Here is a 17,019-nt window from a genome sequence, read left to right as displayed (position 1 = left end):
AGTGAACTTGCTTTTTTTTAAAATCTACTAGAAGGACACAGACCGTCATCCAAGGATTCATTAATAGTTTAACAAGGGAAGGGCAGAGCTATTGAGTAGTACAGACTCATTAATTGTGTACTTGCCAGGAAGATCTCTGCTTAAATCATTAATGCAGGCAACATTTCACTGCTAAGCCATCAAAAAGATATAGGAGCACTATTTGATTCTGCTGTCAGGAACATATAATATTGACAGAAATAATGGTTGTTCTGGATGTTTTGCTTTTGTTTTTCATTGGAACTGCAAAGATACAGGTATTTTATATAATTTCTTGATTTAAAAAATTAATAATTATGTTTACTGAAAAAGATGGGCTAATTTAAGGGTTAAAAACTTATTTTTCAGGTTGCTTTTTTGTTCATTCTTTCAAAAAGGAGTTTTATAATGCTTCATATTTACTTTGATAATGATAATACAGAAAAAAACTATATAGATCCATTGATAGGAGACTCTGGGATAAAATTAATAGTTAATTTTATTGTTCTTCAATATTGAATTTTGTACACATTTTATGAAGGGTAGTTGGCAGCAAAATACTGTGGCTAACAGATGTAGAAAACTATTTTTAGTTATAAATTGTTCAAAATTGTCTGTGGTTTTTTTGTGCTTTGTTTTGTAGGGTTGTTGTAGGGTTTTGTTTTGTAGGGTTTTGTCTGTTTGTTTGTTTTGGGTTTTTTTTGAGGGGAGAGGGGTTCATTTTTGTGATTCGTCATAAAAGGCTTAAATAAAACAATGTGCTATTTCAGGCTGATTTTTCCAATACTATTCCTGGAACAACATACAATGTTACAATTTCTGCAGTTTCTTCTTCAGTCTATAGTTCACCTGCAAGTAGAACTGTGACAACAAATGTGACAAGTGAGTTAAAAATGACTAATGAAATTTTGTTCATTCTTTAAACTTAGCTTTCTTATGTTTATTATGTGCGCAGTAATGTCCAAGAAATTATAATCAGTTTTGAACAGTCATTAAAATTTTTCATCTTCTTTTACTATTTAAAAATTCACTGAATCAGAAGTGTTCTATGAGAGCATAAGAATTTACAAGCTTTTGAAAAATTTGCTATTGTGTCATGTAATAATAGCCAGACTCTGATTTTTACCTACAGTGGTACATAAAGAAATGTTCAGAGCTATTTCCAACAAAATGTAGCCAAAGCAGATGTGCTTTTTAAGAGAGTACACTTTAATTGAGTGCTAGAATATGTCAAATGTCGAATTGGCATTAAACTCTATTTTTTTAACAATGTTCTTGACCAATACATTTTTTACATTCTTACAGAAGAATGTTTCTGGTGTTCCAAAATTAACCTAATAATTTCTAACAGGACTCTAGCAAGAAAAAAAGATTTTTATTCAGAAGTACATCGGTTTTCAGTAGTTTTATGAGGTTATGCTGGCAGATAATTTAATTTCTCTGTAGAATCTGTGAATGTGTCTCCACTCTCATGAATCTTAATTAAAAATTGTTTTAGATGTATGTACTTGTGTGTGTGTATGTGTGAGTGTGTGTGCATATATATAATTTTTTAATTTTTTTTTTTTTTTTTAGATCCTGGGCCACCTGTGTTCCTTGCAGGTGAAAGAGTGGGTTCTGCTGGGATTCTGCTGTCATGGAACACACCACTCTATCCAAATGGGAGAATTCTCTCCTATCTTGTTAAATATAAAGAAGTCTGCCCATGGAAGCAAACAGCTTATACACAGGTCACAACAAAGCCAGATAGCTTGGAAGTCCTTCTCACCAGTCTTAACCCTGGAACAACTTATGAAATTATGGTAAAAGCTTTACAAATACCTCTTAGTATTTTGAATTCTGATTTATTGTAAATTGTATGAGTTTATAGTAGGTTCCTGTAGAGTTTTCTGAAGGACCATGTTATTTACTGTTGCCATATAACAAAATATATTTGTCAGATACTTGTTTAGTTGAGTTTGAGTTTATTTGAGTAATGTTTTTAAAATCTATTTTAAAATATTCCAGTCAAACCTGCACTGAAATGTACCTTCTGAAATGTACCACCTACTGATATTCATATTAACATATGGCATTATGTGGTAAAACATAAAAAGCAAAGGGTAGAATTTTTGGACACATCTAAATCTTTCTTTATCTTTATTGAGATTTAATCTTTCAAATTACTGGTATGCTTTGCATATTACATGTAGATTACTAAATCATCTCAGCCAGATCAAAAAAATCATGTCTTCCATACATGGAACTTATTTGCACTGAGATTAGGCACTCCTGATCCATCTCTGAATTCTTCAACAATAGATGACTTCAGGTGGGCAGAAATTAACTACTACTCTCTTTACAGTATTTGCCAAGCAATCCTTTGCCTGCTTTGCTCTTTCTTAAGAACCTTGTAGGTGTTCCTCTTTTCAATGTCAAGAATTAAATGAAGCCATGTGTTGATTTGCTTCATTCCATTCTGTTGTCTTGAAGTGGCACACATGAGATAAGAGTTTACATGTCTGTCTTAATACTAGTTTGATTTCTGACCTCTTTCTGCAATACCTCCCTTGAAATGGGGTAATAAAAACAATGTTTAGGTGAGGACATAGCTTAAGATTTACATGGTGTAATTTAAATACTGTCAGAATGTCAACCCCATGAAGATCTCCAGTCAATTTCCTCAGCTATTGCAATATAACCATAGAATTTATCAATGCCTAAGAATGTTTCAAGTCAGTGTCCCTGTGAAGCATATGTAGGTAGGGTTGGCTGTAGTCATGAGGTGGGTGTGCATGTGTTTGTGTGGCTTAGGAAGGAGCTAGTCAGTGACACAGGTTCTTCTTGTCATTGTAGATTAAGTCTTTGATGCTACCTTGTATTCTTTTACTGTGCTTGTCTGTTGTAGCTTTGTCCTTTTGTTTAATCTTTACAGTGTTTGAAAAGCTCACTGCTTAGTGCCAAGAAGTGATTAGAACAAATTTCCCTTTCTGTCCTGAGGCCTTCTGTTTTCTTTTGTCCTTTGCTACCCCCTGTGTGCTGTCTGTCACTTCTACAGTGATCCACACTTAGTTTTTGCATACCCACCCCTTCTCGCCCTGCCTTCCCCACAGTCTGTGCTGTCAGCTCCCTAACCACAGGGCCACAACCTTGTTGGCTTACACTGCCAGCTATAACCTTGTTGGAGAGCTTTTCACTTTCCTTCTTCTTTCCCACAACTCTCACCATCACTGTTGAAATTTTAGTCATGTTTACCTTTTTTTGTCCCTTTTACTTATTTTCAAAAAAAAGAAGTTAGACTTTCTTCCTCTTTCTTTGTAAGTACTGGATGACATGGCCCATCACTGAGTTGAATTGTCACCAAACCCTATATTGCAGAGCAAATGGCATTGTTGTTTTGTTCATCTCCATAAATTTTACCAAAGTCTTGGTATATTGCTCTTCTGTGGGAAGACTCTTCCATGATTGTGAGCAATGAAGCATTTCCATCATAAAGTGCATCTACACTCCCCCTGACCTATTGCCTTCCTGCAAAAAGTCATGCTTTCCTTGGTTTCTGCTTTGAGGAAGGTTCACCTGCTCTTGCTACCTACAGGACACAGAGAAATAAAAGGCAACTTATTCTCCTTTTTACCCTTTTAAGTTATAGTAAGTAAAATAGGAATGCAGAATTTGGGTTAAGTGTATTGTGATAAGAAAAAGGAGTGTTACTGATGTTATTCTTGCTCTTGATTTTGGCATAAAATAGGGATCCTCTTTTTATGTTTGGATATTCATATGTGGTTTTCTCAATTTCTTATGCTGTTACATACTTTTTCTCTTTTTTTTTTACATTTAAACATTGAGCATAAATTATACAACACAACTATAAGGTGCATGTTCATCTGTATATTTATAGTTTAAATGCTAAAAGTTGTATCTCTGTATATCCTTAGGATTTTCATATTCCCTGAAACTGTATATACTGTAGATTTTCTAATGGGGATCCATTCTTTTTTTTCCTGTAGGTTGCTGCTGAGAACAGTGCTGGTATTGGAGTGTTTAGTGATCTTTTCCTTTTCCAGACTGCAGAAAGTGGTAAATTTAATAAAGCTGTTAATTATATTGATTAAGTTTGCTCTAATTTGTTCAAATAAATTTCCATTATAAATTTCATACTTGAACAAATTCCAATGCATTTAGAACAAAATCCTTATTCTTATTCTGTCACTGAGTGATAACTTTTGTTCTATTTGCTAACAACGGCATTTAGAGTGTGCCCATAGGGGTGTTTGTTGTACACAAAGTCTGTTGGAGTTTTCCTATGCCAGTTTCTAGGTAAAAGCTTCCAGAAAGCAAGGTCATAGCAGAGCAGAACTACCTATCAAGTGGATCCATCTGCTGTTGCCTGCAACAGTTCTAGGAGACAGACTTTGCTGTGGGATCATCTCTGCCATTGTCTGCTAAGTCAGCCTGTATTTGTTTAGTGATGGGTTCTAAGAATTTCAGCACAGAATGTATTTTATTAAATTTTTATGTATTGATTCTGAAGGTAAAAAAAATCTGAAATGAAAATTTGATTTTGATGGTTTTGAAGATTAAAACACATAGTCTGAGTTTGTACAATCTTTACTAATTTAATGTTTGTGATCTCACTCATGCTCCAGGAGCAGCTGTGCCTTGGCTGACAAGCTCATACACTTGTAACCAATCTCAATGGAATACAGAACTTGTGCTGCCAAGGCAGTGCCTGCCCATCTGTATTTAGGCTGCTTTCCGTTTCTGTGCAAACTGCAGAGTGAGATATCTTAATTAATGGCAGAAATCATCGCTCTGCACAAATAATGCAATAATTTATGAATGCAATATAAGGAGGAGTAGTAAACTTGCTACATGGATCTATGTGAGATCATTATTCTTCACTATTTGTGCATTATTTTTGGTAAAAAACCTTATTTCTGTGAGCTTTATTATTTACTCATGTTTGACAGAGGACAGCACTGGCATTTCTCCATATGAGAACATAAGCTTTACTTTTGGAAGCATTTCTGTCTACATTTTTATTAAACCTAAAATGCCTTACTATAAATGTAATTGGAAGGTTTCTTCAAATTATAGGTAAATTATGTGTCATCAGTATAACATTTATACTTTTACTTTCTCAACTGTTTTTTGTTCTAATTCTTGCTTTGATGGCTAAGGAAAGCCAAACATCTTAATGAACATAAACATGGGAAATTTAAAGTGAGAAAGTTAGCCAGAAGATAAAATTATTTAAATATAAAGGTTGTGGTTTGGGAGGAGGGGAAAAGAGGTAAACGATCTGGAAGAGATTTAACAGGACTGAAAGCACTAAATATGAGGCTTGGAGGAGCTGTCTCAATTCACCTGTGGAAGGTCTGTAATTGTGGAATGTCTTTGTTTTAAGGGTGTGAAAAGCCTTTTCTCTTTAGTACTAAGACAGCTATTGCAGAACCTGCTGCTGAGTCTGCCACGTGTAGGCAGCACTAAGACAGGGCCACAGGGCTCTAATTCACAGGAGATTTGAGCATGTAAAATAGCATGTAAAATCTGATTAAGATGATCTCAATCCTTTGTGCTGTGTTTAATACTGATGCTCTGACAAAAGGCCACAGAAACTGAGACTGATACTAAGAGCAGCATTTATGCAGTAATAGCTAATATTCCAATTGAATTGAGTTTCTTAAGCTATGTGCAGCAGAAAAGATGACACAGGTAAAGTGAAATAAAACACCTAGTGTTATCAGATGCTCTTAACCAGAAAAAAAAAGGGCTATTTTTTTCTACTTCTGGAACAGTAGATGACTGGTTTCTAAGAAAATATTTTTAAGTTGACAAAACCAATTACTATATATATTATGAGACTGAAATTATATTTCCCACTTAAACCAGATTGAAAAATAGCTGGTTGTATATCAGCTACTTTACATGTGTATGTGAATGCTTTTTATGTGTTTGCTTCAGAATTTGGAAGCTAAAGATGGCATTAAAAAAAAAAAAGAGAATAATTTGCTATTTTTCAGCGCTGAGAAGAAAGGTTTATCTCACTGCTTTTGTTTGTTTTGTTTTCAAGCTCCAGGTAAAGTAGTGAATCTCACAGTTGAAGCCTTAAATTCTTCAGCTGTAAATCTGATCTGGTTTCTCCCTCGGCAACCAAATGGAAAGATAACTAGTTTCAAGATTAGTGTGAAACATGCAAGAAGTGGAATTGTAGTGAAAGATGTCTTGGTTAAAGTAGAGGACCTTCTGTCTGGGAGGTTACCAGAATGTAATGTAAGTGCTATAAACCTTTTAAATTAGAAATAGACTCAACCCACAGAATAGAGTTTTACATTTAAAATTTGAGACATAAAAATGTGGAGGCTTGCTTTTCAGAAAGATTCAAAAACCTTACAGACTTTGTCCCAAGATGGGATAAAATGGATGAAAAAAAACCTTTCTGTTCAAAGTAGTTTAAATGGAATACTTTCGCTTTAAAAGTTCAGTTTAATCAAAGTAAAATGTTATGAAAAGTTAAGTTTGGCACCCTTTTAACAGAAAATAACGAAATAGAAAATTTCTGGGTTTTATCAGCTTTCAATTTATTGTTTTGTTTTACACACTATTCAATTAGAAAAAGCCAAGAACTTACAGGGTTTATTTTTGGTCAGTGAAAACATATAGTATTGTAAATGTCTTATTTTCCATGTAGTATGATAATGCTTTTTGTATTTTAGAAATATGTTTTATTCTGTGTAGCACATTTCAATATTTTTAAAATACTTCTCATATCAAAATAAAAATTGAACACGATTAGCAGAGTGATTTTCAATAATATGGTTACAGTCTGAATTGTTCTCATTGTTGAATTCAGACCTATAACCATTGTATCCTTTTAGAATTTCTTGAAGAAAATCTCTCTTCTAGAATTTTTTCTCTTTTTCCTTCTTACTTTGAGTACAGTTTTGCAATTACTGAAATGTCAAAATGTCAAGTAACCAAACTTTTTTTCCTTTGACCTTTTTTTTCTAATTTCTTACACTTAGTGCTTTAATGAAAATGACAGTTTTAAATTACATAAATTATCATAAATTTGGTATCAGTTTTTATTTGAAAGATCATCTTAGACATTGCAAATGTTCCTGACACCAGGCTGGTTTAACTCAGCACTGAGAAGGCAGGGTGCCACCTACTGAACCATAAGCATTGGTCACCACAATGCCTAGCAATTTTTCAGAGTTATCTTCTGACACGATGGATTAAGAAACTCCTGTCTGGTTGTGTGGATATATGTATGTTATGCATGTGTATGCACATACACGCATACAACATACATGTGATGCAAAAGGACCTTGCTAGGGAACTTTTTCAAGAGAGAGACTGAATGCTGAAAAAGAAAACTGGTAATAATTAAATGAACCCTGGAGAGATGCTTCTGTTCAGTCAGATTTCTTCAGTCAGATTTCTTCAGTCAGACTTTCTGTTCAGTCAGATCTTCTTGAATAAGGCAGGAAACCATAACACTGTCACTATCAGGATGCCCTAGCACAGTCTGCCTAAATATGGAAACTGAGGTACAAAAAGGAGAACCAATTTAGGGTTATTTTTTTTCAAAGATGCTCTGCCTTTTTTATCTACATTTATTTACAGTTATTGGTTAGAGATGCACCTTATTATGTTTCTTATTTTGTACTTACAGGATAAGAGTGAATCTTTTTTGTGGAGTACTACCACTCCTTCAACTACTTTTGGGAAATCTACAATTCTTTCACAGACTACAGTGACTCCAAGTACAGAGGCAGCAAGTCAAATGAGCTCTGTTTGGAGTGAACCAATTAGCTTTGTTGTAACTAACCTCAGGCCATACACCACCTATCTTTTTGAAGTCTCTGCAGTTACCACTGAAGCAGGCTACATTGACAGTGCAATTGTCCGGACACCAGAATCAGGTACATTAAATACATATGTCTTTAAAATGGAAATAATGTTTTCAGATTTATGTGAAAAACTTCAAAATATAGGTTTGATTTTCTGCTGCAAGATACGTCTGTCCTAATCTGTCTTTATCTGTTTCATGCTTTTGTATTTTCAGGATTACTTAATTTTACCTGATGGAATCAATTGAAAATGTATATATATTTATGTATCTAATAATGTACAATGAGGGAAAGTTCACTTCTTGTTAAGAGTCAAAGATACCAAAATTATGCTCAGGATAGATAAAAATTTATGAAAAACTGAGGAAAATTGAAGAACTGCAAATAATAGGATAATAGTAGAAGAATTGAAAATAAAGATGCAGGGTCATAACTGTCAGGCATAATATTGTAAAAGTATGTGTTTTGTGTACACAGAAATGCACTTTAAGCTTCTTTGCCTTTGTTGAGAAACAATCAATAATAAAGAAAACTCCTGTACTTATGTGCCAATCTGCACCTATTGCAGAAAGTCGTTGAGTGCTGAAGAAATCTTTAAGTACCAGATGAAGTTGATTTTTGATTACATGCAGTGCACTGAGAAGCTGGAATTGGAAGCAATGGTCTATAAGCAGCACTTTTATAATGGCTTAGGTAGTAGGAACACTGTTAATAGAGCTATACAAAAAAGGCATTCCAGAGGAATGTTATTCTGGCTTTCTGTCTGCATCATTCTTTTGTTTGAAATAGTTTGATGTTACTTCAAACATTCATACATACAAAATAGATAGCACTGTTCAGATAAAAAGAAATTTTATTCCCCCCTAGAAATGTTCAGTTGAATTGCTTTGATAGAATTTCAACAGCCTTAGTTTGCTGCTCTGTCTAGGGTTAATGAAATTTTGGTCTGTTTCTCTTCTAATGATTTTAAGGGCTAATTTCCAGTTTATTTTTCACCTTTGTCTCTTAGAGATTATTTTCATACTATCAACAGTCTTGATACCTTCCCTGAGAATTATGTTAAACCATAAATTAAGTAATTTTAATGATATGCTTCTATGGCTTCCCTTCGGAATATTTCATGTTTATTGTTTAAAATGAATTGTCTGTTATGGGGTTCTTGGATATCCTAATATAAAGTATTTTTTGTTCAAAGACTTTTTCCAATATTGTTTAAGTTCCAGAAGACCCACCACAGAATTTTGCCAAGAGCAACATTACAGCAAAGTCTTTCTCAGTAATGTGGGATCCACCAACCATAGTAACAGGGAAATTTAGTTACAGAGTTGAGCTGTATGGACCATCTGGTAAGTCAGAGTTGATGTTACCATTTCTTTTGATTTTTTTAATGATTATTTCCTTACACATTCTTCTGGGCCTGCCAATCAAAAATGGATAGTCAAAAGCAATGTTATGCATCCCTTTTTACTATCATATGTTTTAATGGTTTGTAGATTAATTTTAAAGGAAAACTCAGTCCATCATGAGGAAGAGTATAAAGTTAAATTCACATTAGTTATTCCTAGGAATGGAGAAAATCAACTTCTCAGTCATTCAGGAGATGACAGATTAAGCACAGCTGAATTGCTGTGCTTATATATCTAAATCTTTACTTTTTTCTCTTTCTGTTAAAGATTTCTGGAGAATTTTCATTCTCATGAAGTATGTGATTGTCTCTTTAAGTCTGTTTTGATGTTTTTGCATTTTTTTTGAACTCAGACATGTAGATACGAAATTATAGAACTGCCTGTAGTTAAGTAAGACAGAAGCATAAACTGTATTCTAATGTTTTTATGGGACCACACAGGAAAAGTAAGATACATTTTTAAAAATATTTTACTCTTAAAACTCTTACCTCTTTGAAAGGGCTTGTTTGGTTGGTTGGTTATTTTGTTGTTTTATTCCCTATATATTCAGTATTATTCCACTGAAGTTGATTCTTAATTAGCTTTTCCCCAAAAAAACTTGTCCTTTCATTTGTTCATCATACTAGAAAGTAGCCATAGACTGTTTCTCTTTTAGACCTAAAATCTCTTTGTTTTTAATTCCAGGTCATGTTCTGGATAACAGTACAAAAGACCTTAAGTTTGTGTTTAGTAACCTTGTGCCATTTACAACATATGATGTGTACGTCAGTGCTGAGACAAGTGCTGGGGTGGGGCCAAAGACCAACCTTACAGTTTCCACTCCTGCAGATGGTAAGTAAGCATAGAGAGACAAAACAAATGGATTGAACGTGATAAAGGGTTTCAGTTTTCCCTTCAGAGCCTTAAAGGTACTTTGCAAAGGAGAGAATGGATGGAAGAGCACTACAAGAGAGGAGAAAAGATTACAAAATACTAAAGAAAATAAATCCGCTGAAGATTATTTTGTAATTTATTTCTTTTTATTTTTGTCATGTTCATACTCTGTCAGTACATTTATCCACTATCGAAGGTCTTCAGAGATTGTGAAACAAATGTAGTGTCTTTCTAAACGAAAGTTTAGGTGCAGTAATTAAGTTGTAGAGCCCCCTCTCCCCCGTTAGATGGCAGCAAGAAGAAAAGAAAGCCAGCGCAGATTCCCGCTGCTGGCTCGAACAGCCCTCTCGTTCCCTATTAAACCTTCCCTGTGACTCATCCTCACCAAATCCAAGGCCCCGTCTGTGATGGAGCCACCCTCAGCAGCGAGGCAGGCCCCACATGGAGGGCTTGTCCCAGTACAGCCAAGTACTTGGCTCTGCCGCTGAGCGCTCTGTTCTGTGGAGTTGTGGTCCCACATAGTCAACTCACCAGGTTAGAGTCCTTGGCTGCAGGGAAATGCAGCTTTATCTCACATGTGGGTGAGATTGTGTGGGACTCTTGGCCAGCATTTGAGGATGCAAAGAGGAAAAATTGAGAGTTGATGTGTAATAGAGAGGCAGTTTCAAGACTTATTTCTGTCTTATGTTTATGCCACACAATACAAATTTAGAAAATCTCTGCCTCAGGATTGCTGGCAATGTTTGTTGTCAAGGTGTAATGCTGGGAGGAAAACCTATCTTGATTTATTTGTCATATTCTTTCCTGAGTGATCATCTTTTGGCAGCTCTCAGAGACAATTTCCAGAGATGACCTACCTCAGTACAGGTGCTCATCTTGTGTTGAAATGCACTGACAGAAGCCAAAGGGAATTTTGGTGGGTTTGGGGTACTTTTAGCATAACACAGAATGTCCTATTTCAATGCCAAATCTAAAAATCACCCTTATGCAAGTAATGTCAAAATTGTCTTTTATTGAAGTGTATTAAGAAAAAAAACCCCTTCTTTTGTATCAAATCTGAATATCATTCTATGGAATATAAATGCTTTTACCTCTGGTGATCCTATGGAAATGACAATATTTTTAAGACTAAAAGTTTAATGAAGAAATTATGTAAACAATATAATTTCTATCTATAATATATATATTATATCTATATTTATATATACACATATATATATATATATATAATATATAATAGAAATAAAATTATATAAACCTTTTGTAGAAGGGAAATTAACAAGCTAATTAGATCTACCCTTTTATTTTCAAGTATACTTAGAAGCCCATATAGGAAAATAGCAAAGGTCTGCTTGATTCCAATCGAGTAGACCTCAGTAGAGTGATCCTGGTTTACATCATCTTAGTCTCTGACCATACTCATACACATCTTATGTGTTAAAAAAATGTGCATGTTTTTAGAACTGTAACTTGTTTGCTAAGGAAACATGTGAAGTAAGTCTCTACCCTGCACAGGGTCAACTTTGTGATAAGGATGTGAAATTGGATTGTCAATTGTACTTTGTATACAGTGCTGAAAAACCTTGTAATAATCACAAGTGTTTAATGAACTGAAATTTCTTCTTGAATATTTAGTCCCAGGTGCTGTATCAGATTTACAACTAGCAGAAGTGGAAGCCACATATATAAAAATTACTTGGAGGAAACCACTACAACCAAATGGAATCATTACCCAGTACAGAGTTAAAGTACATGTGCAGGCAACACTCGTCATTATGGAAAACACTGTTATTGGAGATAAAAATAAGGTATGATTTTCTTTTTTTTTTAATATGGATTTTATGTTCAATTAAATTTGCTCTCTGCCTTATCTGACATTTATAGAATGAACTAGATCCCACAGAGAAGTTGTCAATATTTTTAAAAGCCATCTTCCTCAGTCCACTCTCTTTCTCTGGCTGGCTTTCAAAAAGATTCCAATGATGCTGTTTCCACAACACGAAAAATTAAATCATTCTAGTAAAATGATCCAGCTGCTGAAGGCAGGAAGCCACAGCCCACAGCCCTTGAGTTCTTTGCAGCACAGGGTGGCCAGACTATTAAGAGTAAAGATTTGGGTGCCTAGATTGATACACAGCCACTCAGTCAAACCTCTAGAAGACATGGGTATGAACCCAGTGAATTCAGCAGAAGTGTCCAAAGGCTAGCTAAGTGTTTTACTAGCAAGGCAGATAGGCTTAGACTTTCTGCCTCCTTTTGTATCCTTAAATTCACATGTGTGATGCTACATGCTTAGCTCCATGCTGTGGTTGCATACTAAGGATATATGTGCACATCTATGGGATCATATCTCTGAGGGAACTTAAGCTGTCAATCAGTCTAGCTTCTGGATTTTGGGTGCTGATATACTTTACATGCTTAGAGCAGCTCTGAGTATGCAGCACAGAACTGTACACCCCTAGCAAACATTCAGCTCAGGATTGAAATCTTTCTGAGGTAGGGCTTTTTGGGCTGAATTTTGTAAACAGGTGCCCAAAGTCTGCATAATTCCTTGTTTTTTCGGACAGTGATGTCTTTCACTGGATCTGAATTGGAATCTAACTTTTTGATGTAGAGCTCAAGGAAGAAGTTCACTTTCAAGTTGAATGATATACATTAAATAGAGCCCTGGAGTCAAATGTTAAATAAGGAGCAAGGGGAAAAAATTAGGATAAGGATCCATTCATTAAACCAGGCAGGCATCCTTGGAAAAGGAAAGTATGTAACTCTGTAATAAAAGATTGTATCATAATCCAGACACAAAAAAGTAGTCTGCACAAAAATGTTTTAGTGATGGAATTTCCTAATTTTTGAGCTCTTAGTGCTGTATCATTGCTGCTTTATTATCATTTATTGAATGTAAATTTCTAATTAAAAACCAAAGCAAATCATAAACAACCTTGCTTTATCTAGAACCGCATTGACCACAGCTTAGAGCAGCTACAGGACTTGAACTGGCAGACCCACTGTGCTAATAGTACTCAAAAACCAATAGCAATAAAAAGCTGTTGTCTTATATATGGAAAATCCTCATAAGCAAAAAGTATTTCCATGTGGCCTTCTATTTTGCTATAAAATGCTGGTGAAGATGAATCATACACAGGTTTTACCTCTTGGTACTTAGATGAGATTGATGCTCTATCTGTGCCTGTGGCTAATGTACCTCACTTTAAAGGAGTAAAAGTGGCTTTGCCCTTTCTCTGCCCAGAGTCCATAGGGAGAGGACTAATGTGTATTAGTTACATCACTGTAAAAACATGTCTTTCTGGCAAGGAGGTGGGCCATATGTGTGAGTGGACAGTGTTCCAGATGACAGCAGAACAATTCAGAGATACTCGAGTCCTGGATTTGGTCCAGATTTTGAAGGGGCATGAAGATCCAGTGCTAACACACCATTTTGTACCTATGCTCTAGCCTCTCTCTCTTTTCTGCTTTTGTTTCTCCTCTCTTTGTTGTTCTTGCTCCACTTATATCTGCTGCCATCCATTTCCAACATTTGTTCTTTGCGTCTTCTGTCCTACAGGCCCCTATACCACTTGCCTTCCTTACACTCTCCCTTTTCACATATATACACCCTTATTTTTCTCTCCCCTTTCTTTCATTAACTTCTGGTTTTCTCCCTCTCCTCTTAATCCCTCTCAGAGATCTAGTCAGCCTTTTCTTGAAAGGGCCATCTGAAATCCTCTTGTTTTCAATGCCTGCTGCCTTCTTTCAGGTTATAGTTAGTACAAATAAAATTTCCCAAGTTCAAATGTGTATCTATTCAATATAGCTCCAAAGATATAGCAGTAAAATTAAAGGCCTTACTTTAAAATTTCCACATTAATATAAAATATATATTTAAGATTTTTTAAAGTGGTGTTTGATTAAACAGTAACCAGAATAAAATGTTGTAGGCTACTGGCAGCTGAACATTTTTATGACAAAGCTTATATTTTTTAAATTATTCTAATTATCAATAATCTTTGTATGCCAACATTTATATAGTGCTATATGCATGCACAAACATACAAGCATCATTTCTATATTATATACAAATTTAATTATCTAATTTAGTGATGACTAGCTTTGTGATTTCTTTTTATATTTCTAATTTATAGTATCTGATTGATTCTTTGGAACCATATGCAATAAATGAAAATATCAAACCTTCTTCTCCCCCTTGGAATTCAATGGAAGCAGACAATGATTTATATGAAGGTTCAGCCGAAATGTTTTCCAGCATTCAGACAGCTTCCCCAGTAATATTTACAAGTGTATCTGGTGATAATTTTCCTGATATAAATGGAGCTACAGAACTACATTCTGCTTTGGGTAAGATATTTTAGGGTATTTTTCTACCTGCTTTTTTGTGCTGAAGGACCCCCATCACTGTCCCAGATATGATCTTTAGCACATGGTTCAGGCAAATTATAAATGGGTCATTTGCTGGAGTCAGATTTTTGTACTACCAAATAACCTTCTGAAGCAAATGGGAATGCCACACAGGCAGGAACTAGCCCCTTGTCACCCAGCTGACCTTCTTCCTAGTGAAAGGAGCACCCAAAAGCCATCAGCCAAGCTGCATAGACAATCAGTTATTACAGTTGCCAAAGCAGGTGTGATTGTCAGGGATTAACATATCTCCAAGCCCTTCAGAGACCTTGATTTTTCTAAGCCTTTTGACTAATAGGTTTTCAAATGTCAGCGACAGTAAATAGGTCAAAAAGTTACAACTTTGCTGTATGGGTTACAAACAGGTGGAGATGACCCCATGACATGGTGATGTCATTAGTGAGTACACTTGTTCTGTATTATCAATGGATCACTGTTTCTTTACCAAGTATGGATATTTACAAATCATTAAGCAGCCCTCAGCTGACAGGCAGGGATTTCAAATATCACTCTAAATTTTTACAGTGTTTTGAACACTGGGGAGAAAAGAATGGTTTTAGTGTTTTTTAAATGATTTAATGAAGTCACTGAATTCATCTATATGCACCAGTATCTAAACCAAGAATTTAATCCTTTATTTTAAATGGCAGTGGATGTTTTCTGTGCTATGTTAATCCTGAAGAATCTTCTTTGTCATACACAAGAAATGTACAGCATTTTAAATGTAAATCTTATTTTTATGGTCTCGTTCAGTTTGCAGTATTGAGTTGATAAAAGATATATCTGTGTTTGAAAATTTATTTCAGCCACTGTCTGTTGTGATCTACCATTCAAGTATTATTTTATAGGAGTTATTATAGTAGTTAAAGCTGTTGACAGCCAAATTTTCAGCAGGGTCGGCTGATTTTTCAATGCCTTCATTTTAATGCCCTTCTCACTGAACTCTGAGCCTGATACTCAGGTATCTGAAGTGCCCACACCTTTTCATGTTGGACTGGCATAATGACTTCTTTATAGCAGATGGTTTTGGCTAACACAGTTGGATTGTGGCTGATTTTGAACTTTATTTTAAGTGCACCAAACTCTGTGGGCATGCACGGCTTCATCATTCTACTGACCACAACTCTTCTGATAAAAATACCAGCATGAAGGGATCTGTGAAGGCAACATTTCCAAGTATTGTTGTTCTAGCACCATTGGGACAGCAAGGAAGAGGGAATCTGTCTGTCTTGATTAAAAATATTTAAAACCCCTCAAAAGCTCCATCAGTCTAGGAGCTGCTGTTCTGAAATCCCTGGAGAGACTAGACCTTATACAAAAGTACCCTTTCCTAGCTTCTAGGGGATTACTCACAAAACCTCACAATTCTACTTGTTGCTCCTTCATTATTTCACCTAGGCCAATTTGTCTATTGTAGACATGAAAAGGAACTCTTCTTTAGGGAGTTAAGAGGTTGAATGCAGACTTTTTATTTTTATATTTGACATGTAAATTCATTCTTTGAGAATAAAATAGTTCCAAGTTTCCATGCCAAAGTGAGTTTAGAATGCATAAGAAATCAAATAACTTTATGAGTGAGCAAGTATTTCTCTCTATTTACTCACAGATGATCAATATAACATCAATGTTTTGGCTGAAGAACTGTCATATGTTATAAAGGGCCTCACACCTTTCACAGATTACACAGTTAGTGTGTCTGCTTTCACTGCTGTTGGAGAAGGACCACCATCAGTTCTTACAGTCAGGACACACGAACAAGGTAAATTCAAACTGGTATTACCAAAGCTAACATACATGACTTATTTCACTGAATGTTTGAATTTTTTAGTAATTTATTTACTTACTGTTATGTTTTTATATTTTTGTTCAAGTCCCAAGTTTAGTACAAAATATATCTTACAAGAATATTAGCTCCTCCTCTGTCTTGCTGTATTGGGATCCTCCAGCAAATCCCAATGGGAAAATCATTCATTATACTGTTTATGCAATGGAACTGGATACAAAAAGGGCATTTCATGAAACAACTTCAAACAACAGCTTACTTATGACAGGTACAGTGTCATTTAATTAAAAAAATATAAAAATTTAAACTTGTAAGTACATTTTATAAACCTCTTTTTTCCAATTTTAGGTAATGTATCCATTTGAAATATATGTGGATCAAATCTCACACATTCACACATGTCCACACACAACAAAACTGCATGTAAAAACAAGGTTGGGACACTACTCAGACTTGTCTACTGTGGAGAAATATGTAGGCTATGTGAGATGGGAGAAGAAGGCTGGTTAAGATAAATAGTAATTTTTGAAATGGTACAAGCAGTAATCTGTGAAATGGCTTTCTCCTTGGAATATTTGCCTCAGTCTCCTGTTTCCCCATAGGAAAATATTCCTAAATTGTCACATCTTTTTCAGATTTGAATTTTTTTCACAGTACTTGTCTGACATTGATAAAAATTTTCTTATTTTAA

The 17,019-nt window shown here is 35.0% G+C and overlaps 1 protein-coding gene across 1 annotated transcript in view; it reads left to right on the top strand.

Moving 5' to 3' along the window:
- Positions 1 to 242: 242 nt before the first annotated feature.
- Positions 243 to 17,019, top strand: part of PTPRQ (protein tyrosine phosphatase receptor type Q) — a 100,000-nt gene continuing 83,223 nt past the window's right edge. Inside the window, exons 1-12 of the mRNA XM_053978311.1 lie at positions 243 to 296; positions 789 to 900; positions 1,594 to 1,820; positions 4,005 to 4,074; positions 6,071 to 6,270; positions 7,676 to 7,925; positions 9,071 to 9,199; positions 9,944 to 10,090; positions 11,768 to 11,940; positions 14,272 to 14,485; positions 16,152 to 16,304; positions 16,417 to 16,596. Of these exons, the coding sequence (XP_053834286.1) occupies positions 243 to 296; positions 789 to 900; positions 1,594 to 1,820; positions 4,005 to 4,074; positions 6,071 to 6,270; positions 7,676 to 7,925; positions 9,071 to 9,199; positions 9,944 to 10,090; positions 11,768 to 11,940; positions 14,272 to 14,485; positions 16,152 to 16,304; positions 16,417 to 16,596 (1,909 nt within the window). The remainder of the gene's footprint in view (positions 297 to 788; positions 901 to 1,593; positions 1,821 to 4,004; positions 4,075 to 6,070; positions 6,271 to 7,675; positions 7,926 to 9,070; positions 9,200 to 9,943; positions 10,091 to 11,767; positions 11,941 to 14,271; positions 14,486 to 16,151; positions 16,305 to 16,416; positions 16,597 to 17,019) is intronic.

This window comes from Vidua macroura, chromosome 5 (assembly GCF_024509145.1).
Source record: "Vidua macroura isolate BioBank_ID:100142 chromosome 5, ASM2450914v1, whole genome shotgun sequence".
NCBI lineage: Eukaryota > Metazoa > Chordata > Aves > Passeriformes > Viduidae > Vidua > Vidua macroura.
This window is presented reverse-complemented; position numbering and strand designations above follow the sequence as displayed.